The following is a 25,963-nucleotide window of genomic DNA, read 5'->3' on the forward strand; positions in this document are numbered from 1 at the left end:
CTCGCTGACTTTTCTTCCAGGGCTGGCTTTGAATCGTGATCCTCAGATCTCAGCCTCCTGAGTGGCTGGGATTACAGGCGTGAGCCACTGGTGGAGCCTGGCTGCCCCTCCTTTTTTTTTTTTTTCCCCTTCAGGTTCTCCTTAGGTCTTTCACATGAGTTGCCTGTGACAAGCCCTACCAAAACGACTCCAGCATTCATCACAGGCTTGGGTACCGCAGAGTGAGTGACTCCGGGAGCCTCCCAGGCCCCATTGGAGGGGCCTTCTAATGTCCCCTGATTGGTGAGCAGATTGTGCCCTGAGCTTCCCATATCCTTAGGGCACAGCTGCGATCTACCATGTGTTTGAGTGGAATTGGATCTAGACTCAGAGATCAGAGCACATATATATATATATATATATATATATATATGTACAATATGTGTATATATTATATGTACATAACATAACAACATATGTATATATTATATGTACATACATATACATACCATTATATAATATATATGCCACATATAAGATTTATCCTCTAGAAGATATAAAATACATAACATATATAATCTATAACTGCATCATGTATATGCCACATATAGTATTTATCCTATGTAATATGTAATACATGTATAATTAATACCTATGGCAGAGAATTATATAACATCTCATATATACATTCGGGGATTACATTATCTACTTGTAAGGGGTACCTCACACTTACAACTGAAGAATGAACTCTCTTCTTCTATGCTCCCAAACACACACAGGCTTTGGGCAGACCTCTTCTTACAGGAGAGACTCACCACCCACCACACCCCTTTCACCCTCAGAGTCACCCTGGGTTTTCCTCTTTCTCTCACCCGCGGGTACGCCCTCCATAGCACCCCTCATCAAACCTGGCTGCCGGTGCAGCTGGGCCACAGCCCCGCCGACCCAGCGGCTACGCCACCCCCGGCACCAGCCTCCTCTACGCCATCACCGCCTTGCCTTCCTTCTGTCCGGGCGATTGGCAACAGCCCCCATCACCTATGCCAGGACCGTTCTTGCTAGCTGGGAAGGCAGCTGCGTGACCCCGACAGCCACCGTCTCCCCTCCCGTGTTCGTGACCTCTGCTTTCCCAGACTCTCAGTACAGACTGCAGGTAGGCACTGCCAACGGGTTAAACCCGGCACGCCGGATGACAGCTGCACACCGGCCCCCACCCCTATTCTGAAGCACAGAGGCTCAGGTGGCTTACGAGGGTCATCCAGGTCCTGGGAGTCGGGATGTACCCCGGGGCGGGGCGGGGCGGGGCGGATCCCCCCCCCCCCCCAGCCCGGGAGGCGCTCACCCTCGCACGGCGTGAAGCAGGCGCAGGGACGGGTAGGCGGTGCGCACGTTGACGCGGTGCTTCAGGATGAGTGTGTTCACCCACTCCACGCGCTCCTTGCCTCCGCGGGCCATGAAGGCCGGGATCCACAGGATGCTGCCGTTGAGGCCGTGCAGCCGCTGCAGGAGCTTCTCCCTCCACGTGGCGTTGACCAGGTCTTCAAAGGCCCGCTGGATGACCGAGGGGTTCATGGTCACTAGGTCTGTCTTGAGCCCCACATCCTGGGCGTATTCCTGCACCGGGGCCAGGTTGCACCTGCCGGAGAAAACAGCGATGTGGTCCTTTGGGGGGGGGGGAAGGGGCATCCCCCTCTCATCCGGTCCCCCTCCTTGCTTTCTGCTCATCCCCAGAGAGCAACCCTAGGCACCGCTGAAGTCACGGGGCTCCAGGCCGTGACCACAGAGGGAGTTGGAAGGATGGATTGGTGGACAGGTGCAGAGAGAGCCTGCCTCTCCCATCTGTTAACCCAGAAGAACCCCTCTGGGAACTTGTTTAAACCGCCAAGATCCGGGGGTTCCTTACCTGCAGATCTAGGTTCAGGTGAAAGATGGGAGTGGGTGAGAGGCATGGACGACACAGAGAGACAGAGAGAGACAGAGAGAGAGAGAGAGAGAAAGAGAGAGAGGGAGAGGGAAAGGGAGAGAGAGGAGAATATGTGTGTGTGTGTGTGTGTGTGTGACACAGAGACAGAGAGCAAGAGCACGAGTGTGTGTGTATGTGTGAGAGACAGAGAGACAGAGAGAGGGAAGGAGGGAGAGAGAGTGTTTTAAGCTAGTCCTTTTTTGGTACCAAACAGTTTAAGAAACAGTAAATCCAAGGGTTCATGTTCCTGTTCTGGCAGTCTCTTGGGGTTGGAGTCAAGGTTCATGAGGTAGATTGTTTGTCTAGCATGTACAAGGCCCTAGATTCAATGCCTAGTGCAGAAAGAAAGAGAAAGAAAAAAAAGACCAAACCCATGACATTCTAGGCACAAAAAATGTACCCAAGGCCTTTTCTGCATCCATTGAACTGATCATGTAATTTTATTTTTGTCCTTGGTTCTTATCACGTGATTTTTCCCCCCTGCATCCCTTGAACCGATTGTGTTGTGTATTACACTCACTGATTTGTGTACGTTGAACCATTCTTGAATCCTTGGAGTGAAATCAACGTGATCACAGTATGTGGTGTTTTTAATACATTGCTGAATTTGGTTCACAAATACGTTTTAAAAGGATTTCTATATTTATGCTCACGAGGGAAATTTGTTTATATATATATATATATATATATATATATATATGCTGTGTCTGTGTCTGGTTTTGCTAGGAGTGTAGTACTGGCTTCATAGAATGGGCTTGTGACTGTTCCTTAGCCTTTTATTTCATAGAATACTTTGAGGAGCTTTGGCGTTAATTCTTCTTTGATGGTCTGGTAGAAGTTGGCAGTGAATTCATCTAGACCTGGGCTTTTCTTTGTTGGGAGACTATTCTTGCTTCAATTTCATTGCTTGTTATTGATCTAGCTAAGTGATTTATATCCTCTTGGCTGAATTTCGATAGGTCTATCTAATGCATCTAGAAATGTATTTATTTCTTTTAGATTTTTCCCCTTTGTTAGAATGTAAGTTTTTAAAATATTCCCCAATGACCCTCTTGGCTTTCCTTGGTATTTGTTGTGATATTTTCATCTCTAATTTTTTTTTTTTGTGTGTGTGTGTGTGTGCGTGTGTGCGTGCACGTGCGCGCGCGCATGCTTGAACTCAGGGCCTGGGCATTCTCCTTGAACTTTTGTGTTCAATCACTTGAGTTACAGCTTCACTTCTGGCTTTTTGGTGTTTAATTGGAGATAAGAATCTCAAGGACTTCGATGGCCTGAACTGGATTAGAACTGCAATTCTCAGATGTCAACCTCCTGAGTAGCTAGGATGACAGGTGTGAGCCATCATCACTGGGCTCTGTTTTTGGTTTTTTTTTATTTTTGTTTTAGTCTCTATTTTTCTAGTTTTTGCCAGGGAAGGTACCTGGGATATGTACCTATCTGTTTGCTTTGGCCCTTAAATGTCTGGGAATGTACTTCATACACACAATCCTGAATCAGGCACCATCTCTTCATGCTACCCTTGCAAGGTCCTTTTTATTTTCTTGGGGCTGACTGGCTTTTTGGTTCAGCAGCAGTTTCTGTGTAGCCTCAAAGGTGGATAGAAAGACAACATGGCATCTCACATTCCCAACTACCCTCTGCTCAAAGATGCTTTCTATGGAAGACAATTGGCCAATGAGATGCTTGCTGTGGAAGACAATTGGCCAATGAGATGCTTGCCGTGGAAGACAATTGGCCAATGAGATGCTTGCCGTGGAAGACAATTGGCCAATGAGATGCTTGCCGTGGAAGACAATTGGCCAATGAGATGCTTGCCGTGGAAGACAATTGGCCAATGAGATGCTTGCCATGGAAGACAATTGGCCAATGGGACACTTTCCATGGAAGACAATTGGCCAATGAAATGCTTGCCATGGAAGACAATGAGGAATGAGTGCATGCATCATGCTGGTTTGCTGCTCCTAGTTGGAAGCTCCTGGTCCTATGGTGGCCCCAAGACCCTTAAGAGATGTAACCCCCCCCCCCCCAGGAGATCCAACGCCTGCATTTCCCCAAGAATGGGACAAGAAACCAGATGTCTGGGTTTGTCCAAGATTAAAAGGTTTCCTTTCTCTTCTTACTGCCCATGACCCATCCCTAATGTCTTCAGCTTCCATCAGACAAGCCTGCTGCAGTTCCTTCCTTCCTTTCCCTCCCCAGCACTTTCTCAGTCCATCTTTAGACTGGAGGGCTTCAAAGGACAGGGGTGGGCCCACTGGTTCTGCCAGGTACAAAGACCTGGCCGAGGCTAAGGAACCTTGGTCCCCAGGTGATGGTTGCTCTGGAATCCCAGGGGATACAAGAAGAGTCATACCCATTTCTTCCCACATCCTTGGGTTCTGGGAGTTGGACGATCATGCTGTTCCCAAGCCCGGGGACAAGGCTCTCTTTGCACCAGATCAGGCTCAGTGGAAATGTGAGACAAGGTCTGCACTTGTGCCAGTGCTGACAGCTAGGCAGAATGAAACTTGAGGCTCTGTGTGGCCTACTTTCGACCAGGAGACAGAAAAGCCTTATTCCTCAGATTGTATGGCTAAGGGACCAGGTGTCAGGACCGTGAGTAACTGTCTAAATATCCTTGTGTGTGTGTGGGGGGGGGAGAGAGAGCGAGAGAGCGCTGATATGTTAGAGAAAATGAGGATCAAATACAAGATTCAAGTCACAGCTTCACTTCTAAGATAGGTACGGTAGAAGAATGCAGGTACTAGTAGAGTGCTATCTTCTAGGACACTGGAAAGAGATTTGCAAACTTGGACAGACAAATGAGCCAGCCCAGGCTAGATATTCTTGGCAACCTTTAGTACCAAGCTTGTGAAGAGCCAGTGAATTGTTCAGCTTTGCAGGCTGTATCGTTTCCGTGTGACTTCACTCAGTTCTGCACTGGAGTGAGCAAGCAGACATTTACCACGTGAAAATGAGCCAGAGTGGCTGTGTTCCAATAAAACTTTATTTATAAAAGAATAGGCTAGAGGGTTGTAGACTGCTTGCTTCTGGTTTGGATCAGTAAGTGTCAACTTGGGGTATGTGCCAGAATCACCTGAGCTTCTGAGGTTGCTTTCTCCTTCCCCACCACCAGACAGCAGATTGCTTTAACTGGTTAAAGGTACAATCTGAAGGCTGGGGAGAGGGAGAGGGAGATGTTCTTATACAATTCTGATGTGTAGTAAATATTGAAAACAGGGACAGGTGGCCAATGCTACCTTTCAATCTTTCAGCCACTTAGGGCCAGGGCACCTTCCCGGGGTGGTTACCTTATGACAAAGCTGTGTGTGTCAATCTCCTGGCCGCAGCCGCTGTTCAGCAAGACCCCCGAGTTGCCCACGATGGCACAAGTCCGGAAGTGCTTGTTCTTCAGAGGGGACGTTCTGGGGAGGAGCTCGTAGAGGTTCTGAGACACGTTCATCGTGCTGTCCCGGTCAAAGATGTAATGGATGATATCTCCTGGCTTCAGTGTCCCCTTGAGGACAGAAATATCCTTCTCGGCATCCAAGAACTTTAAGATTTGTTTCCTAGGATAAACCAAATGTATATGAGGACAGTTTTCATGTTGCCAGCTATTCTTTGCCAACTCAACCTTGGTTTGTTTGTTCATTCATTCATTCATTCGTGGGGGACAGTAGTAGAGTTCAAACTTAGGGACTTGAGCTCGGTAGGCAGGGATCCAGGGCTTGAAGCCATCTATACCCCTTCCCCCTCCCCTTTTTTCGCTTTAGTTATTTTTCAGATGAGGTCTTGTGTTTTGGTATGGGATCTGATCTTGGACCACAGTCCTCTTATCGCCAATTCTCCCATAGCTCTGATCACAGAGATGTACCACTATATCCAGCCTGTTTGTTGAGATACTATCTGGCTAACTTTCTGTCTACACTGGCCTCCCAAACTTGATCCTACCAGTTTCTACCTCCTGAGTAGCTGGGCTTCTGTGAGAGGGCCGCCATGCCCAGCTTCACTCAGACTTGCTTGCCCCGGATTACTGTGTAGGACTGTGTAGGGCAGCCAACAGGTAGAACATGTGGAGGCCTAGGCTTTACAGAGGATACCTCACCGAGGGGTGAATGTCCCAGCCCCTTGTCATAAGGACAAACCCAGACATTTGGTTTCTTGTCCCAGTCTGGGGAAAATACAGACATCTGGTCTCCCTGCATCTTGGCTCCTTTTTTAGGGAACTCAGGGCCACCATAGGACAAGGAATCTCCAGTGAACCAGCATGACACATGCGCTCATTCCTCATTGGCCAGTTGTCTTCCATGAAAAGCATCTCATTGGCCAACTGTCTTCCATGGAAAGCATCTCTGAGTAGAGGCTCCCTTCCCTAAGGGCAGATGGGCTTGTGGGACTGAGAGGTGTCTTCTATCCATCTCTGAGGCTCTGACAGCATCATGGCCTGCCATCCATAGGGTTGGTCCAATTGGTGGGGTGTGATCTTTGTTCCCTGATTTGTTGTCTACTGTGGAGTTAGTAAATGTTGACATTTCTGGTCTTACAGGAAAGGGCCTCCTCTGTGATGCTTTAGAACAAAGTGACTAAAGGGCAGCTCTCTAAGTGCGGGCTAACTTTGACTTAGAGGAAAGGCTCTGGCACAATCTAGAAAAGCACAATCTGGAGGAGATGAACTGCTGTCTTCATAGAATTACTAGAGTAGTTTGACCCCAACACACAGCTGCCTTAGGCAGATTCAGAGCATTTCAGCTGGGGTTACTAAGTACCCTAAAGACTTTTTTTTTTGCTAGACTTGGGGCTTGAACTCAGGGTCTGGGTGCTGTCCCTGAGCTTATTTTGTTCAAGGCTAATGCTCTATCACTTTGAGCCACAGCGCCACTTCCAGTTTTCTGGTGGTTGACTGGAGATAAGAGTCTCACAGACTTTCTTGCCCTGACTAGCTTCAAACTGTGATCCTCAGATCTCAGCCTGCTGAGTAGCTAGGATTATAGGTGTGAGCCACCAGCTCCAGGCTCCAAAGACTTTTAGAAATGATTCAAGTCATGAAGAGAAAGGAACTAGATGCTCAGATCAAAGCAACATTCATTTTGTGTCCTGTAGTGAACCCCCACCGAGAACTGGCAGGTTCTGGTCTCCTGCCCCCAGAGTGCAGATACTCTGCTGGCAACTTCAGAGGTCCTGATCTTGGGGGAAATCCCAGTCAGGTGGCTGATGTCTGTCTACGGTTGGAAGACTGATGTAGCTACAGGGCAGTGAGAATCCTTGCTGCTTTTCAGTCACACTTCATTCCATTGTTACAATGCAAGGGAACTGATTCTTGCTGAACAGTTTCATACCTCTATAAAAATGTTTTTTTCCCCCCCTGTTACTAGGGTTTTAACTCTGGACTTTGTGTTTATTAAGACTGGGTTCTACCATTGAGCCATGCCGCTAGCCTTTCTTGCTCTGGTTATTTTTGAGATAGGGTTGTGCTCTTTGCTTGGGCCAGCCTGGACTGTGATCCTCCTTACATTTTACACACCAGCTTTTATCTGTTGACATGGAGGGGATTCTAAAAAAAAAATTATTTTATTTTGGTCTGTAATCCTCCGTCATACCTTATGATGGAAAACAAAGCCATTGTTTCATTTACTTGGCTTTCCTAAGTCCTGAGCGACTTAAACACTGCTTATATTTGTTGGAAATTGCTACCCTTTCCTTACAATTACTTATGCTGAAGTATTTAAAGGCAGAGTGAGTCCCCAGAAAGCTCATAAATAAATACCTCTGTGAGGGAATTAATTTCTAACTAATTATGAGCAATTGCTATCAATTATTGAGTCTCATTCCAATTTACTTACAGAATCTTTTCTTCTGAATCATTTTGGTGATTGAGTCGCTGAGGTGGAGGGACATTATTTTTCCCCCTCTGACTAAAGGCTTGTTATGGTCCTGTCTCAGTAAGGGTCATTACGGAGGCCAAAATCAAGTCTTCTTCAAAAGTGGTAAGGTGTGTGTGTGTGTATGCATTTCTCTACCTTATGGCAAAGGAAAGAACAAGAAGGAACTGCAGGAGGGAAGATTTCACCATGGGTAGAAGAGTGGGGGTAGTGGTGGCTCCTCCCAAAATTTATGTCCACCCTTTAGCCCCTGGAATCTGAGACTATGACCTTATTTGGAAACGGCATCTCTCTAGATATAATGAAATGAATAATCTTTCCATGAGATCATCCTGAGTTCCCCAGAGGGCCCTAAATCCAATCACGCTGTCCTGCCAGAGACAGCAGAGGGGACTCCACAGACCCAGAGGAGGGGAAGGGCCCTGCAAAGAGAGAGGCGTGGGGGCCACAGCCACAGCCGGGCGGGGCTGCCGAAGCTGGAAGGGGCCGGGATGGCTGTGGCCTGAGGAATCCCATTCTGAGAAGGTCAGGGACACGCTTCCCCGGGTCACACCGACCTGTCTCTTTAAGGACAGGTGTCGGGCCACATCTGGAGCTCATCATCACCTGGGGAGAGGGGACTTTAGAGCCCCAAGGCCTGCAGGAGGGGACTTTGCTCTGTGGATAAATCCTGGGGACAGTGACAGGGGATGTGGATACCGGGCAGGCCACCCAGGAAGTGATGCCTTGGGCCCCAGGAAGAGGAGGTCATCTGTGGACAACCCCTCACCCCCACCCAGGGGTCCCCTGCCCCTGACTTGAGTCAGGACCACTGCCTCCCCTGTCTGCAAATGCATACCAGGCTGCAGGGCCCCTAGGTGGTTGGTTGGTTTTGTGCCAGTCCTGGGGCTTGTACTCAGAGCCTGGGAGCTGTTCCTGAGCTTCTTTCTTTCTTTCCTTCCTTTCTTTCTCCTTCCTTCCTCCCTCCCTCCCTCCCTCCCTCCCTCCCTTCCTTCCTTCCTTCCTTCCTTCTTTCCTCAAAGCTAGAGCTCTAGCCACAGCTCCATTTCCTGGCTCTCTTTGATGGTGAATTGGAGATAAGAGTCTCACAGATTTTTCCTTCCTGGGCTGGCTTTGAATCATGATCCTCAGCTCTCAGCCTCCTGAGTGGGTGAGGGTGACAGGCATGAGCCCCCAGCAGCAGGCTCTCCTCAGGTTCTGGTGTCCCAGTGATAGTTAATAGATAGTGCCCGCCTCCCCAGGGAGGTAAGCATTTCATTTCTCTCCTAACTTCTTGAAGATGATGGGTGGTGGCCCTTTGCCAACCGTGGCGCCCCCCCCCCCCCACAAAAACAAAACAAAAACAAAACAAAAACAAAACCCAAAACCAAAACCAACCAGGTCTGCCTTGTCTTCATGGCAGTTACCAGTACCTGATCCTCAGCGACAGGGTCTGGTTGTGTCTCCACGTGGAGGTGGCGGGATGGAGGCTGTGCTTCATGCTTTCATTACCTCTGTCAATAACAGCTGGAGGCAAGGAGCCATTTATTACAACTTCAGCTCTGGGCGGGAGATTAAAAAAAACAAAACCACAACAGGAAGGTTAGATGCGTTCTGTTAGCATGCCAACGACGAGCCGAATCGCTCTGTTTTTGCTCGGGTTTGAATGTAAACTTCAGAAGAGGGAAATTGCAGCGATTACCTGAGAAGGGAAGGGAGTCTATTTATCTTCTAGAATGCACAAACCCTCCCCGAGGTACCCCTGCTATAGATGTTCTTGGAAACAGGAAGAGGGGTGAGGGAACTTCTTTATCTCCTCCTGCACCCTCACTGTTTGGGCCCAGGGAAACCTGACATGGGGCTGCCTTTCCAAGCTGGGCGGGGGGGGGGGGGGGGGGCGGGAAGGGGCGCAGTAGTGCGAAGCTCCAAGCAGCCATTCTTTCAGCCACCCAGTGTGTGCTATGCAGGCTGGCAAACTTAAAAATAGAGACAAAACAAAGCCTCCCAAGCAGGACAGTGCCTTTGGAACCCGTGCCTTCTTTCTTTCTCTATGCATTTCCATTCCTCTCTTGTTGACATAGAAACATCTACTCTTTTCAGAGTTATTCTCCCTCCCTCCCTCCGTCTGTTTCTTGGTCGCTCTCTCCTTCCCTCCCTTCCTCTCTCTTTTCTCCCTTCCTTCCTTTTCTCCCACCTTCTCCTTCTAGATGCTAAATAAAGGATTTCCACTTGCTTCTGTATTCCAGAATGGTCGAACGTAGCAGATGCCCAATAAATAAGTGTTTGTGGAATTTGACTTTGGCATTGATCCTGGAAGGGCCTGGCGTGGATAGAGCTGGTGGCTGGCTGTGTGTGTGTGTGCCTGTGGTGGTTCTGAGTATAAACCATTTTTTCCACCCGACACCAGGCATTAGAAGACTTGCTCCACTGCAGAGGCTTGGAATCTATGCTAGTAGGTTTCTAAGAAACTGGGTTACAAGGATGCCTTCCCAGGCGTCGACCAGCCAGTCTGCCTTCTGCAGATGTATGTGGGTCACCTCTGAGGTTCTTTTTTTAATTTCTGCCCTGACAGCAGCTTCTCCCCATTAGAATGATAAAGTGAATTTGTGCTGCTCGATTCTGGAGCTTTACAGAGCTCAAACCAAACGTCGCTGTCCTGTGCATTTATCTTAGGATAGTCAAGTTCAAAACAGATGGAATCCTGCTAGCGAGGCCTGAGTCCAGTGCTTCCATTTGTAGGTAGAGAAGATTAAAAACAAAACGAAATGGGAGCACATTGTCACACTTGGGCTTGTCCACCTCCATTCTCGAACCCATCCTGTCCCTCTGGAGTAAGACAGATGGACATCTTAGCTGAACGGCGCTCTGAGAAAGGCTGCCCTCTTTGGAATTTTTACTATTTTCATGGAGGAGGCAGAGAGTAGAATGGGAAAGGTTCTATAAGCTGTGTATCTGTGGGAAAAAGATTGCTCTACCGCTCTGAGACACAGCTTTTCTATGTCTAGAAAGAGGATAGAGAAGAGGAAGCCAGGGGCTGGGAATGCGGCTTAGCCGCAGAGTGCTTGCCTAGCATGCATGAAGCCCTGGGGGTTCCATTCCCCAGTACCACATACATAGAAAAAGCTGGAAGTGGCTCTGTGGCTCAAGTGGTAGAGTGCTAGCCTTGAGCAAAAGGAGCTCAGGGACAGTGCCCAGACCCTGAGTGCAAGCTCCAGGACTAGAAAACAAAGAAGAAGAGGAGAGCTCTGAGATCCTAGAGATCTCCAGCCACCGATGTGTGCGTCATCTTGTGAGGATCCAGGAAGAGTGCGTCATCTTGTGAGGATCCAGGAAGAGTGCACATGGATACTGTACCCTTCTACACACGTGCCCGCTTCAGTGGGGCTATAGGCAGGTGCAGCCACCTTAGGGCTGTGAGCTTAGCTGACCCTGACCCTGACTGCAGTTCTCACTGCTTTAAAGTGGGAGGTGTCGTCTTCCCTAGTTGATGCTCTCCTCTGTGTTTAGTGACTGGCTCTGACAGCCTATGGCTCTATGGAGACTATGGCTTTCAGGAAGGAAGGGCTTGTAGACCTACGCAACCGTGGAAGACCCGCTTGGAAGCTTCCAGAAGAGGTTTCTAGAATTCTCTTGGTGGAAACAGGAAAGGCTAGGAGATAAATGCTGCACTGATGGTGGTAACATTCTATTTGTTCCTCTGCTTCCTATGTAGTCTCAGATGGGATTCTATTTTTGTTTTTGGCTGTCCTAGGGCTTGAACTCTGTGCCTGGACACCGTCCCAGAGCTTTTGTGTTCAAGGTGAGTGCTCTACCACTTGAGCCACAGCACCACTTGGTGTTTTGTTTTTTTTTTTTGTGGTTAATGGGAGATAAGAGTCTTATGGACTTAGCCGGGTTTGAACTACGTCCTTAGATCTTGGCCTCCTGAATAGCTAGGATTATAGGTGTGAATCACCGGTGCCCAGCCTTGAATAGGATCTGAAACAGCCTTAGGACTTCAATCATCTGGCTGTGTTACTATCTTGCTGGAAACACAGGAAAATCATTCTGGCCTTTGAACAATTAAGAGGATGGGCTGTTATTTGACAATGTCTCTTCCCCAGGGCTGTACCAATGGCTTCTAGTCACAAAAGGCAATCATGCAGTTTCAGGACTCACATTCGGTGGTCAGGGTTCAAGTTGCTGAGTTGACTTCTTGCGTACATTAAGAGGTCTCAGCAATGTTCTCAAATGCTTTATTTCTATCTTAACCTCCTAATCGAGCCATCAACCACAACGATATTGTCTTAAAAGTCCTGGAACCCTGCAGGCTTTCCACTGCTCAGCAAAAATGGAAGTGACCAGTAAGTTCTACCAAGGGGGGTGGGGCTCTTTCCAGAAAGTAACTCTTAGCCATCTGCATTTTCTATCTTGGAAGCTTCTAGACCTTGGACCGTATCATGTGATCTTTCCATCATCGACAGTTCTTCCCAAAAGCGATTAGGGAAATGCAAAACCAAAGTGAAATGAAACAGATCTATTTGCTAAGTAAGACGGGCACCATCCAGCAAAGAGGAGAAGCAGATTAATAGCTGCCTCACAGCAAAAACAAATGAACACAAAATCTAATTTACAAACCTATTAGATTTGCTATGTAAGCTGTTCACAGCTGATCTGATTGTACCTCGGCCTCCAGAATTCCTGCAAGACAAAGGAAATGCATTATTTATAAACTCAGCTCTTCTTCTCAAAGCCATCTTCAATCACCAGGAGACCCCTCCCCCTCCCCCTCCCCTCTCCTCTCCTCTGCTGGGCTCCCAGCTCCCAGATGGAGGATGAGAACTCACTCTAGACATTCTCTAGAACGGACAACATTTGGCTCTCAGCATGAGCCAGGCATTTTATAGGGAACTGGAACCCTCCCCACCCCCCAGCCCAGGTCCTGCCCCACCCCCTTTTTGAACAGTTTCTTTCAGCCAAGTTGAGAGAGTAGAAGTCACCTCCCTTGGTATTGGCCATGAGGAGGAGACTGACTAAGCATTGAGTCTGGTATGACGCAGTATGACTCCGTACTAAGTCTCCTCTTGCTTTCATTCATGCATGGGAGACCTTGTGGTGGGTGGAGAGTGGGAGACAGTCAGGCAATGTGGGCCCTATGTGTTCTAAAGCCCGGCCAGCCTCACGATGGAATCAGACTTTCCTGCCTGGGTTGGCTTTGAACTGAGATCCCCAGATCTCAGCTTCCTTAGTAACTAGGATTATAGATGTGAACCACTGACTGAAATTCGCTTTTTAAAAATAAATTATTCATTAAACAAAAATTTATTGGGATATTGACACACACACATACACATCCTAGTTACTGTCTTCATGGAATACAGCTTAAAGGACAATACAAGAATTCATTCTTGGGGCTGGGAAGGTGGCTCAGTGGCAGAGTGCTTGCCTTGCATGCATGAGGCCCTGGGTTTGATTCCTCAGCACCACAAAGCAGAAAAGGCTGGAAGTGGCGCTGTGGCTCAAGTGGCAGAATGCTATCCTTGAGCTGAATTGCTGAGGGACAGCGCTCAAGCCAATTCTTTTTCTTTCTTTCTTTTTTGAGTCCTTAATTCCCTATCAGCTTTATAAAGTGTAATTGACAAGTTGAAATAAAATATATAGTCAGCAATTGTGGTTTCTACTTCTATGGATTCAGCTAACTTCAGATAAAATTTTTTTAAAAAAGTTTTTCTTATTGTTATTATAAAGGTGATGAACAAAGAAGTTATAGTTACATAAGTCAGGTAAAGAGTACATCTCTGTGTGTGTGTTGACATCATTCCCTAAGCAGTAAGAGGTAACCATGAGTTACCCCTTAGCATGAACAAGGCCATGTATTCTAAGTAAACATGACCTAACGTATGCGCACGCATGAAATGCTACACTCTTTTATGTGGAATTTGGTATCTGTAGGGCATCCTGTAACCAATCACCCACAGAGACCAAGGATTATGATGACAGTCAATGTGATGTTTTGATAGATGCATATATTGTGAAATGATTAGGCCAATTAGCACATCCATAGCCTCACCTACTTGTTATGTTGGTACAGTGACAGCACCTTACAGGTGTCCCCTGGTATATCCGGTCCTATTAACCAGAGGCCTTACACCACACACAAAAGCTGCAGTACTTATTCCTCCGGTCTGTCACCTTGTACCCAGTACATCTACCCATACACCTAGGCCCTTGCCCGCCTGCCCTGCAAACTTCTCTCTCCCACCTCTAGGCTAGGTCCTAGGGATCACTGAGTCCTGCTGACCACAAATCCCTAAACTTGTTTTATTTTTATTTTTGTCTGTCATGGGGCTTGAACTCAGGGTCTTGGTGCTGTCCCCTAGCTTCTTTTGCTCAAGGCGAGTGCTCTACCACTTTGAGCCACAGCGTCACTTCCAGTTTTTGGGAGGTTAATTGCAGACAAGAATCTCACAGATTCTCTTGCCGGGGTTGGCTTTGAACCAGGATCCTCATAACTCAGCCTCTTGAGGAGCTAGGATTACGGGTGTGAGCCACCAGCACCCGGCTTCCTGATTTCATGGGAGTACAGGTCGGATGCTTTGGACAAATCTTGACTTTCGTATGGGTGAAGCTCTTCCTCTCACAGTTGAAGGACCAAGGCTTGGTTTTGTTTCCCAGTTCCAGCTTCCTGAGCTGAGCTACCCATTTCAGTGCAAGCCCCCTGGGGGTGGGCATGAATCATGTATTTCCTATTTATTTTCCTATGCTTTATTTCCTATGTGCTGATGTTGTTTTGACATCAGGGGCTTTGCTGACCCTGAAGGGACTTGTCCTTCCGAAGTCAATCAGTTCCAGAGTTAGCAAAGGACTTGCCTGGGAACGTGTTCTTCGAGTACAAACCAGGCACCACACAACACACACTCCACCACCTCCTTTGCGAGGCCTCAGGGCCACTGTTCTACCCAGACACCCCAAGGCCAGAAACCATAGGAACAGGGACGGCTCTACTCCCTGGGGCCCACAGAAACGGTATAAAGTAGCAGCCAAGCTTCAGCCTGTTTGCCTTGCTTCCCTCTGCTTAGGGAATCCACAGTAATGATTGCTGTCTGTCCCCCCCTTCCCTCAGCCCCTGGCGTGGTGTGGTATAGCTACTCCTTCTGGCATCTGTATGACAAATCGTCTTTCCAAAAGCACGCAGCTCTTGCTCCGTTGGCTTCCCCGACCTGGATAATACTGAAACAGGCTGGTTCTCTGTCTTGCTCATTTCCTTCGCTTGCCTGGTACCTTGCCAACTGGGGCTGAGGAAATCAAACTTCACCATTAAATGAGACTTCTCTCCTAAAATCTCTCCAGGAGCGTGTGCCCCTCTTCCTCTGTGTTAATGACGTCTGCGTACGATGCTGCTTTGCCTGTCAGTCATCCATGGGAGGATCACTTAAAAAAAAAAAAAAGACTGTAGATGTTTGGCTCTAGAAAGAGTTACAGAGATCAGTAAGGGATTCATTGCTGCTATTTTTGCTAATTAGGGATTTTTGTGCCACAAATGCTACTCAAATAAGTGGACACCTGTTTGGTAGAGGGACAGAGGAAGAATGATCAGGTGAGAAAAATTTGCTAAAGATAATTGAGACAAGGTGGAAATAATGGCAACATGGAGGCTTAGATCATTCAAAGGAGAAACTAGAAGGCACTCGAAAGAACTCTGTGAAACAAGGTCTCATGGTCAGTGCTGACAGTGGCCCACTTGACTTTTCCCAGCCATAGTAATGTAGACTTCCAAAGTCTACATTTTCACTGAGTACCAGTGCTTACACCTCTAATCCTAGCCACTCAGGAGGTTGAGATCTGAGGATTGTGGATCTAAACCACCCGGCGCAGGAAAGCCCATGAGACTGTTCATCTCCAATAAACCACCAGAAGAACTGGAAGTGGCGCTGTGGTTCAAGTGGTAGAGTGCTCCCCTTGAGCTGAAGAGCTGAGGGACAGCGCCCGGGGCCCAGGGTTCAAGCCCCATGACAAAAAAAAAAAAAGAGATGAAACCTGACAAAGCCACATACCTTTAGATGTTTCAGTGAAAAGCAATTAGGAAACCTAAAAAAATGGAATTGGCACCGCCTCTTCATCTAATTATTTAATGAATATGTGAAATACTGAAATTTTATTATTTTTCCACCAACACACGACAAACATATCATGCCTTCGTGTACAACGTGTTGGTTTTGATACACGCACACCAAGGGCCAGTTGTTTCTGGGCAAGGTCACATCAATGTCTAGCTGTTAGAATTTCCCACAGTTGTAGTTTCTCACCAGAGGGGTGGGCTCCAAGAAAACAAACGCTCAGGAGCTGACGGCTTTAATTAAGAGTCTGGACCCAATTCAAACAGTTGATCAGTCTTGAGAGTAACAAGATTAAACTGAAGCCACAGCTTGGGAATGTGTAGTCGATGGTATTTTATTTCCCTTCACGTTTTCTGGATCTCCAATGTATATTTTTTTCCGATGTGTGCATAAAGATCTCTGGGTGCCTGATGGCTGGAGTCCCACCCCCAGTGGCCACAGTATGACTCCGTGGGAAGAAAATAAAAAGTGAGGAACAGGATGATTTGGGGTGAGTTTCCCAGGCAGGACTAGAAGCTGAAGGCTTTGGTTAGTTTCAAGAGTTTTCCCTTAAAAAACTATAGATGCACAACTGACCTCAATCATCAGAAGAGTGACATATGGAGGTATAAATACATTCATAATATTGCACAATCTTTGCCATCACCCATCTCCAGAATGCTTTCCTCATCCAATTAGAAAGCTTGATTCCCTCTCCCTCCCTCTTCCTCCTCTGCCTCCCTCCCTATCCCCTTCTTCCCCCCCCCCCTCCCTCTCTCCCTCTCCTGATCCTGGGGCTTTAACTCAGGGCCTGAGTGCTGCCCCTGAGCTTTCTTGCTCAAGGCTAGCACTCTACCACTTGAACCACAGCTCTACTTCTGGCTTTTCTTTTTTGGTGGTTTAATTAAGAGATAAGAATCACAGGTGTTCACGTCATTCACCACATAGCTGGATTTCCACCCCCCCCCCAATCCTATTCCATGACACATGCAAGGTTCTGTATGCTCTGGTTTATGAGTGGCTACTTTTTCCTTTAAAAAGCCAGACAGTAGTTATTTTAGGCTTTATCTGCCAAGGGGAGAAACTTGAAGACATTTACACATGTCCTTAAGGGGCAAAGGAGAAAAATTTCCACAAATGTTTTACTGATGACCTTAAAAAGATAACAGTTCAGTACATTTTCTTTTGTACTCAGATTTCATCAAGTCTGCTAATAAGAAAGGTTTAATTTTTTGGGGGAGGTGAGGGGGCAGTGAAAATACAGTTTTGTTTAACTGGGGCTCAAAGTTAGTATTCCTGCCACCGTGATGCACAGACGATCTCCGTCTCCCACGCGGCCTGGCCTTGATTTTCTGAGACACTGTGATCTTCCCTCCGGTGAATTCGTGTGTTGCCTGAATCTTTTCTTTTGCGATTTTCTTACCCTTAGAGTGCTGGGGAACTTTCTATGGGGGAGAGTCCTCGTGACTGAATTCAAGCTGAACTAATCACTGGCTCTTGATCTTAGACGATTCCTTAAACCATCTAGAAGCTTCCATTTGTTTCCCTCCTCTGTAGAATGAGTAAGACTATTGACTTCACACCAGCTGCTGGAGAGATTACATGAGCTAGTAAGTGCAAAGATTTAGAATGGTATAGAACACTTTTGGCTGTTCACTCCACATGGATATTATTTGTTACCACGAGTTAACAGGGCTGGATTTGACCTGTGAGCAACAGCACAGTGCAGATCTTGTTTTAGAATACAAGAGGCAAGATGACTCTGGCTTTCCACATAGGAGACATCTATGCCATATTCCTCCCAGAGGATATCCTTGGGATGATGCAGAACTTTCTGGAACCATGACAGAGAACTGTGAACTCTCACAGAGTCAATCCATTACCAGTGTGAGGACAATCAGGGGTCAGTGTGAAAGCTGGAAATGGACAGTTCCTTCTAGATTGCAAATCGGAACCAAGTGTGACAGCAGATCTCTCATTCCCCAGCAGTTTTACAATGAGCAAGTGACATTTCTTTTCCTTCCTCCCCTCCCTCCTTCCTTCCTTCCTTCCTTCCTTCTTCTTTTTGTGCCAATCCTGGGACTTGAACTCAGGGCCTGGGCACTGAGCTTCTTTTGCTCAAGGCTAGTTAGCTCTACCACTAGAGCCACAGCGTTTTCAGAGTTGCTTATTGGAGATAAGAGTCTCCTAGCTTTTCCTACCTGAGCTGGCTTTGAACCTCGATCCTCAGATCTCAGCCTCCTGAGTAACTAGGATGACAGGCTGTGAGCCACCGGCACCTGGCAACAAGTGACATTTCCATATACGGTTAGCACCAAATCCAGATTTATTCTCAATGGCACCTAGGGCAATGCGCAGTTTCTCTTCTTCAGTTCCGGTGCTTGCTCATGACAGGTCTACCAGTTGTCCGGTATGCTTCACAGCACTGGAAACAGAGCTTTTCTAGATGGGACACCTTATTCCTGTACCAAAGCTCTTGAGCCATGTGGATACAGAGGCACAGCAGTATGGATGGGAGGGCTGTGAGATCTCTGGGCACTGGGCTTTCACGATGTCCCAGGGACCAGGCTGCCTGCCATTCGCATCCCTGCGCCTTTCTCAGACTGCTCAGCACTTTTCTTGCCATCTCCACTTCTTTTGCCTTAAAGACTAGCTTGATTTGATTTATCCGTTTGCTTTTATTTCGGCAAACTTTTGCTTGTTAATCAGTTTTCGTTGGCGTGTGAGAAAGGCGGCGGCTTCATTCCTGGCTCTCCTTTTTGCTCAAGTTCAGAAAACATCTCGGAGAACCTAAGGCTTTGATTACGTTCCAGCCAATTTTCCTGGGCTTTCTACAAAAGTACTCCTCGGCATCTGTACATCGAAAAATGCCAGTAAACAAGTCACTCGGATGCCAAACCTTTCTCACCATGCTCACTCCTGGAGGCTCTCTCTCTCTTGCTGTGAAACGGTGCATCACCTATAGCTGGGGGCGGGGGGGGGGCAATACAGTTTATCATCTAGATCAGGGTGAATGGCGGCATGGATCAGAGAAGAGATACAAAGCAGGGCTATCAATCCACACGGGATGTGCCCTACCACCCACACCCATTGTATAAAGGAGACAGACTTGACATAGCAATGTCCAGGATAACGCTGCATCTAAACTCCCTACCCTCCAATAACCCAGGAGCCAGAGCCTTTTAAGGCTCAAAGGAGACTTCTGCCTGTGTTTGCCCTGGAGCAGAGGAGACTGCCTGACTCAGATGACTTCTCTGAGGAGTTCTGGACCGGCAGGTCTTTCTGCACCCTCTTTGCGTTCACTCTGCAGACCTTTGTTCTACTATGGGCCAGGGTCTCTTGTCCTAGTCACCCCTGCTACAGGGCACTCCCTGATTCCCTTCTCCCAGGTAGCCCCGTGGCCGAGGCACTGTCCAAGGAGGAGCTGGAGACTCCAAGAGACGAGTCACCTACGCCACGATTTCCTTTGTTTGAGCCTACCATTCGCCAACAACTAGACTAGCGCCCTGGTAGAGTTGCTTTTTTCAAAAAAATAAAAAATTCTTACTTGGCTGTAAAGCTAGGACCCCCAAGGCTTAAAAATAAAAGGTTTCAGGACTTTTCCTGAGAGCTGACCAACGGAGAGATTCAGCTTGTGGTTGCATTATTGTCACCAATCCTCATGTGTCCAAGGAAGGACACAGCTGCTTCCTGCACCTGCGTGTCATCTACCACACCTGGGAACTAACAGAGACTCCGCTCACTCCACCCCCCAAAAAAAGGACAAAAATGTGACCCAGACACTAAAAGCTATGCTTAGGAGCCGAGTGCTAGATGGCTCTGGCCTGTAATCTTGTCTATCAGGACTGTGAGAATCAAGATTCCAGGCTAGTCCTCACGGAAGAGTTTGGGAGACATCACCCTCCTCTCCTCAATCTATAGCTGGGCACGGTGGCCTCTGTCTGCGCAGGGGTGGGGGAGGCTAAGATGGAAAGGGTCATAGTTCCAGGATCTGGCAGCAAAGTCTGTGAGGCTCCATTTCGGTGGGAGAATCTGGGCGTGGTGACACACGCCTGCCATTCCAGCTACAATGGGAACTGGTGGCATGGGCTGATGGCAGTCCAGACATGCACCTGTGCCAAGACCTTATTTCAAAAGAACCGGTGCATAAAAGAGCTGGGGGTGCGTGTGTTAGTGTCAGCATGCGCAGAAAACAGAGACTTGCTCTCCATGGAGTGGGATCTTGGCCACTGTTGCCTGTTACCCCTGTCATTAGCACAGGCCTTAGCATAGGTGGATCAAGGTTGGGGTCACGCTGAGGCGGGAAGCAACGTCTACACCAGCAAGAGACAGAGCTGGAGCCGTGGCTCAGCAGTCGAGTACCCGACCAGCAAGCCCAAGGCCCAGAGTTCACACTCCAATACCACCAACACACAAATAAACATGATGCTTAGGAACAGTTGTCTATGGGGCAGTTCAGTTGCTCCCCTGCCCGGTTCCTTAGCATCCCTCCTTGATGGTCATTTAGGCCCCACGTAGCAGGGACAGTATCCATCTCCGCTGCCTTGGGTTGGCTGTGGAGAGACACGCTACTACAAAACCTCAATGGCATGGACGTTAGCCTTAGAGACGTCTCATTTCATTCGTGTCACCTGGCACAGATAATCCATGCTCTTTAAAGAGAGCCGGAGCGCCTGCCTGCCGGGGCAGCCTTTGCTCTTGAACCTGCACTTGAAAGGCACTCTGTCCGCATCCAACCTGGCCCCTCTTTCCTCCCTTTTGTTCCTTTTGTGATGGGCTGCATTCATACATATGCCATCCCTATTAACGCCTTTCTGGAGAAAAGCCCCGGGCAGTACCCGGATGAGGAACACTTTGCAGTTGCTTTGCTTCTGGGTATCTAAGGTGTCTTTGGGGGCCCTGTCTGCTCCTTCTGCTCCAGGTCGGGGGACAGGGTTCTGGTCCCCAATAGCCTGTTTTGCAGCCCCAGACCTCACTAGGTCTCGATATCACTCCCTGTGGGCCAGGACTTTGGTAGGATTAGCATGGGAAACCCTGCACAGAGGTGGATGTTCATTGAAGTGTTGTTGAAGTGCTGGCTACTGTCCTCAGAATGGAACAAACCGGTTGATCCTTGCCAGCCTGGCTGACGGCGGGGTGGTTGCTTTTCAAGAGTGAGAGCCGTTAGAGGGTGAGGATTTAATGCTGTTTCCTTTCTTCCTTCCTTCTTTCCCTCCCTCCCTCCCTCCCTTCCTTCCTTCCTTCTTTCCTTCCTTCCTTCCGTCCTTCCCCCCTCCCTTCTTTTCTTCTTTTTCTTTTGGTATGCATGTAAGTATGTATGTGATATCAGAGTTTGAGCTCAGGGTCTCCTGCCTGCTCACCTGGTACTCTACCTCTTGAACCATGCCTCCATCCTGGTGTTTTGCTGGTTATTTTGGAAATCCAGTCTCACAGACTTCTCTACCCGGGTTGATTCTGTACTGCCACCCTCTGGATCTCAGCCTCCTGAGTAGCAGTTAGGGTTGCAGGAGTGAGCCACCCATGCCTAGCTGAAGCCCTGTGTCCTTGAGAAACACTGTCCCCAGGAAGGGCTTCACAAGGTTGCATTAGGCCCAGGCAGTCGTTGGGCTGGTGTGTGTGTGTGTGTGTGTGTGTGTGTGTGTGTGTGTGTGTGTGTGTGTGTGTGTGTGTGTGTGTGTGTGTGTGTGTGTAAACAGAAGCTTTCTGACCACCTGGCTGGGAGGCACAGGACCTAGACTCTCTGTTTCCTTGACAGAAATGCTTTGTCGATCCAATATTGTGAAAAACAAAACAAAGCCGAGAGAGAACCCCGCACAGGAGCTTCGGTGTGATTCCCCAAGTGCTAGCTTCACGAGCCGAGTATGCGAAGCTGGCTCTCCTCGCGCCTCAAAAATGAGTAAACTGTGAGGCAGGAGAGAGATAATGAGCGCGGCTTCGGGCCGGCAGCTGCTCCTCCTGTCTGCGTTTCGTTTTTGGTGTGGTTCTTATTAAAACTCTCCTGAGAAGCCAGGCAGCCGGAGCTGGAGCCCTCACTTCCGTTCTGTCAGCATGCGCTCGCCCAGTGCCTACTGGGTGACAATGCACGGGTGCTGGGCTGAGGTCCCGGGGGACCCAGGGAGCAGGGGGTTGAAGGTACACTCACAAGTCCCACAGCTCTGTCCTCCTCCTAGCTCCCCGCCCCAGCTCAGCCTGCTGGGGGCCAACTCGCCCGTTTGCTTACACTTCCCACACCCTTCTGTCTGTGCCTCTGCTTTCTGTGTGTGTGTGTATGTGGGGGGGGGGGGTGTCTGTCTAGACCCCTGGGTCAGCGTGCTAGGAATATGCAGGTTTGCCACAACCGGCCTTTCTTCCCAGAATCAAGCTGCCTTTAGAAATAAGAGGGAATTCGATAGATTTCAGGGAGCTGTAAATCCTTCTCACACCGACAGATTCCTGTCCTGTGGCTGTAGAAAGAAATCTGTAAATGATTCTAGATTGCTGGTGACAGGGGCCTCTCTCCCAGCCCTGGACCAAAGATCTAACTTCTTCCTTTGCTTTCTCCTTCCCCTTTCCTTGTTTTTCCCCCTAAGCATTGACTCTTTTGCAGACACGAAGCAAGGAGACAGAAATCCATCGCGGTACACATCTGCCGTGGTCCTAGCCCTTAGTCAGCTGTGGGAACAAACAAACGTGGGGTGAACCTGAAGGGATGCTTGAGAGACAGAGCAATCTGGAAGGCTGGGAGATGGTTCAGGGCAGGTGGGCCTCTTAGCTTGTGGCTTGTCTGTCCTCTTCTCCCAGAAGAGTCTTGACACGCTAAATTGCCATGTGGGGTTGTTTTTATCATGGGATTCTTTTGTTGCACGCAAGGCCATCTCCCTGACAGAGGGACGGATGGTTTACGTGAGCTCGGTACTATTCTCCGTGGATAAGCCCCACGGGGGACAAGCAAGCACTGAGCCGTTCCTGCATACCTGTCCATCCCTTTGCTGGCTCTATCTTCGTGCAGTTCCCGAACTCAAACTTTCCCGACTTAATCCACAGCTGGAAATTGATTTGCTTAAAAACAGGTAAACGGATTTATCACAGAAGGCATCTTTATGTCACGATCATAAATGGAATACCAATATCCCTTGCTCTAAATGCAAGGTAAGAACAGGAATACATAGAATTACATTTGAAGTGGCCGGCCTGTCCAAAGGCCTTTTCTATCAGAAAAGGCAGATGGTTAGTTTTGGTTTTGTTGGTCGTGGGGGCTGAACTCTGGGCCTGGGCACTGTCTCTCAGCTCTTCAGCTCAAGGCTAATGCTCTACTACTTGAGCCACAGTGCCACTTCCGGCTTTTTCTGTGTATGTGGTGCTGAGGAATCAAACTCAGGGCCTCATGCATGCAAGGCAAGCACTCTACCACTGAGCCACCTTCCCAACCCCAGATGGTTATTTTTGTTGTTGTTTTGCTGGTCCTGGGGCTTGAACTCTGGGCCTGGGTAGTGTCCTTGAGTTTCTTTTGCCCAATGCGAGAGCTCTACCACTTGAGCCACAGAGCCACTCACTTCTGGCTTATGAGTAGTTTACTGGAGGTAAGAGTCTCATGGACTTTCCTGCCTGGGTCGGCTGTGAACTGTGATTCTCAGGCCTCAGCCTCCTGAGTAGCTAGGATGACAGGCGTGAGCCACCGGTGCCTGGTGGATGGGTTTGGGAAGGAGAGAACCAGTGTAGAATTGGATGATGGGCTGGACAGGCCACCAAGCCCGCTCGGGAACACCCAGAACTCTGGGAAACTGTTACTGCGTGTATTCCCCGGGCTGGCAGGGGCTTAATGACACTTTGGAGAAGGGTTTGGTAGTCCAGTGTTTCTGGAAATTTCTACCAGGCATGGCAGGCCTGGGTCAGCACTATTTCTAGACACATTGCAGCCTTCTTCGAGCCTTTGAATACCATTCGATGTTTGGCTAAGGTTTCTCCCAGCCTGGCCTCATGCCTTCAGCCTCATTTTGGAGGACCGAGAGAGGGAAGGAAGCGAGTCAGCTGACATGGCCGGACTCTGGTTCCCAAGACCTCACCAGCCCAGCGGTGGAGTGTCAGGTCTTTTGTTCTGGCTTTTTGAAGCAGGTATTCTACCTTCATTGTGGTTTACCTGTTCCCCACAATGGGTCTGTAGGGGTTTTTTTTGTTTTGTTTTTTGTTTTGTTGGTCGTGGGGCTTGAACTCAGGGCCTGTCCTTGAGTTCTTTTGCTCAAGGCTAGCACTCCACCACTTTGAGCCACAGTGCTACCTCTGGTTTTTTAGTGGTTAGCTGGAGATACGAGTCTCTTGAGGCGTTTTTCTGCCTAGGCTGGCTTTGAACCATGATCCTCAGATCTCAGCCTCCTGAGTAGCTAGGATGACTAGGTGTGAGCCACTAGGGCCTGGAGAAGGCCGGCAGAGCAAGTACACGGTCCCGTCACACAGGACAAGCTCTGAGAAATGCATTGTGAAGGGATTTCATGGTTGTGTGACTAATACACAAGCTTAGATGGTGCTTGCCCCTCCACACCCAGACCCTCTAGGCTGCTGTAGCCCAGTGCTTCTAGAATAAAGCTGTATCCATCTTATTGGACTAGCTACTGCGATGGGAAGTACTGTGTGGCTAAACACGTTTAAGCATGGACACGTTACAGTAAGAATACTGGGTGAGCCAGGAACCCGCAGCTCACGTCTGTAATCCTAGCGACATGGCAGGCTGAGTGACATCCCACTGTATTTGTATATTTGTGTGTGTGTGTGTGCATGCGCACGTGCATGCGTGTGCCAGTACTAGGGCTTGAACTCGGGGCCTCTCCTTCTTATTAGCTTTTTGCTCAAGGCTGGCCCTCTGCTACTTGAGTCACATCTCCATTTCCTGCTTTTCTCTGCCAACTGGAGATAAGAGTTTCATGGACTTGTCTGCCCAGGTTGGCTTCAAACCACGATCCTCAGATCTCGTCCTCCTGAGGAGCTAGGATTCCAGGCGTGATCCACTGGTGCTCAGTGAATCTTCCACTGAACCACGGACCCCATTTTTTCCCTCTTTGTCAGCGAGTCTCATCTTTTGGTTTTTGACAGTGGCTGCAGGGTTGTACAGGGTCCGTTTGAGGGCTTGCTTTCCATTTGTTCAGACACACAGCTGGGAGTTAGATGGCTAGACCCAAGGACGATGAGTTGTGATTTTTTTTTTGGAGAGACATCCTACTGTTTTCCAAAGCCTACCCTACTTTCTTTCTTTCTGGTCACTTACACTTTGCCTCATCCTCACGGATAACCCTTTATGCAGATTAGGAAACCAAGGCTCAGAGAGGTGAGGACACTTAGTCTGAGGCCGGTTGCCAATAAAGGTTTCTATCGCCCAGTAACAGGTCCAAACGTGTGACCCAATGTCTGCCACTGGGAACAGCCAGCGAGCTCAGATCTAGGGAGAACTTATTCCATGCAGACAGAAGGAAGGCCTGGGGCCTCTGTGGGACAAAAACTGTGAACGACAAGGCTGTGCCCCAGATTCCTGAGCACCTCAGGCGACTTGGTCTCAAGAACTGGTAGCATATTCTCTCTCTCTCTCTCTCTCTCCCCCCTTTCCCCTCTCCTCTCTTCTCCTCTCCTCTTGTGTGTGTGCCAGTTCTTGGGCTTGAACTCACGGCCTGGGTACATCTACCACTTGAGCCACCTCCTCCTTCCCCCTTCCCCCTCCTCCCTCTCCCTCCTCCTCCTCCTCTTCTTTTTGGTAGTTAATTGGAAATAAAGACTCACAGACTTTCCTGCCCAGGCTGGCCTTGCCAGGACGCCAGGCAGCGTCCTAGCTGGCCGAGGAATTGTGAGTGACTGGGGAGAATTTAAAACCGTCTCAGTGCTACTCAGGAGACTGAGGGACCTCAAGTGGCCCATGGCTCTCGCCTGCACCTTAGCCATGTAGGAGGCTGAGATCGGAGGATCTTGGCTCAAGCCAGCCTGGGTGGGAAAGTCGGTGAGACTCTTATCGTCAACTAACCAGCAAAAAGCCACACATGGAGTGGTGGGTGAGGTAGTAGAGTATTGGCCTTGAGCAAAAAACTTAGGGACAGCACCCTAAGTTTGAGCCCTAGGATTTTGCATGCATGCACGTACACACACACACACAC

The 25,963-nt window shown here is 48.6% G+C and overlaps 1 protein-coding gene across 2 annotated transcripts in view; it reads right to left on the minus strand.

Annotated features, from left to right (window-relative positions):
• Positions 1 to 25,963, minus strand: part of St8sia2 (ST8 alpha-N-acetyl-neuraminide alpha-2,8-sialyltransferase 2) — a 40,759-nt gene that overhangs the window by 9,573 nt on the left and 5,223 nt on the right. Inside the window, exons 2-5 of one of the 2 annotated variants that reach the window (XM_042698583.1) lie at positions 12,397 to 12,459; positions 9,213 to 9,341; positions 5,233 to 5,490; positions 1,322 to 1,615 (exon numbers count right to left, since the gene is read on the minus strand). In XM_042698583.1, coding sequence (XP_042554517.1) covers positions 1,322 to 1,615; positions 5,233 to 5,490; positions 9,213 to 9,341; positions 12,397 to 12,459 — 744 coding nt within the window. The remainder of the gene's footprint in view (positions 1 to 1,321; positions 1,616 to 5,232; positions 5,491 to 9,212; positions 9,342 to 12,396; positions 12,460 to 25,963) is intronic. The other variant, XM_042698584.1, reaches the window with a different exon arrangement.

Source organism: Dipodomys spectabilis, unplaced genomic scaffold (genome assembly GCF_019054845.1).
Source record: "Dipodomys spectabilis isolate Male_0828 unplaced genomic scaffold, ASM1905484v1 ptg000233l, whole genome shotgun sequence".
Classification (NCBI taxonomy): domain Eukaryota; kingdom Metazoa; phylum Chordata; class Mammalia; order Rodentia; family Heteromyidae; genus Dipodomys; species Dipodomys spectabilis.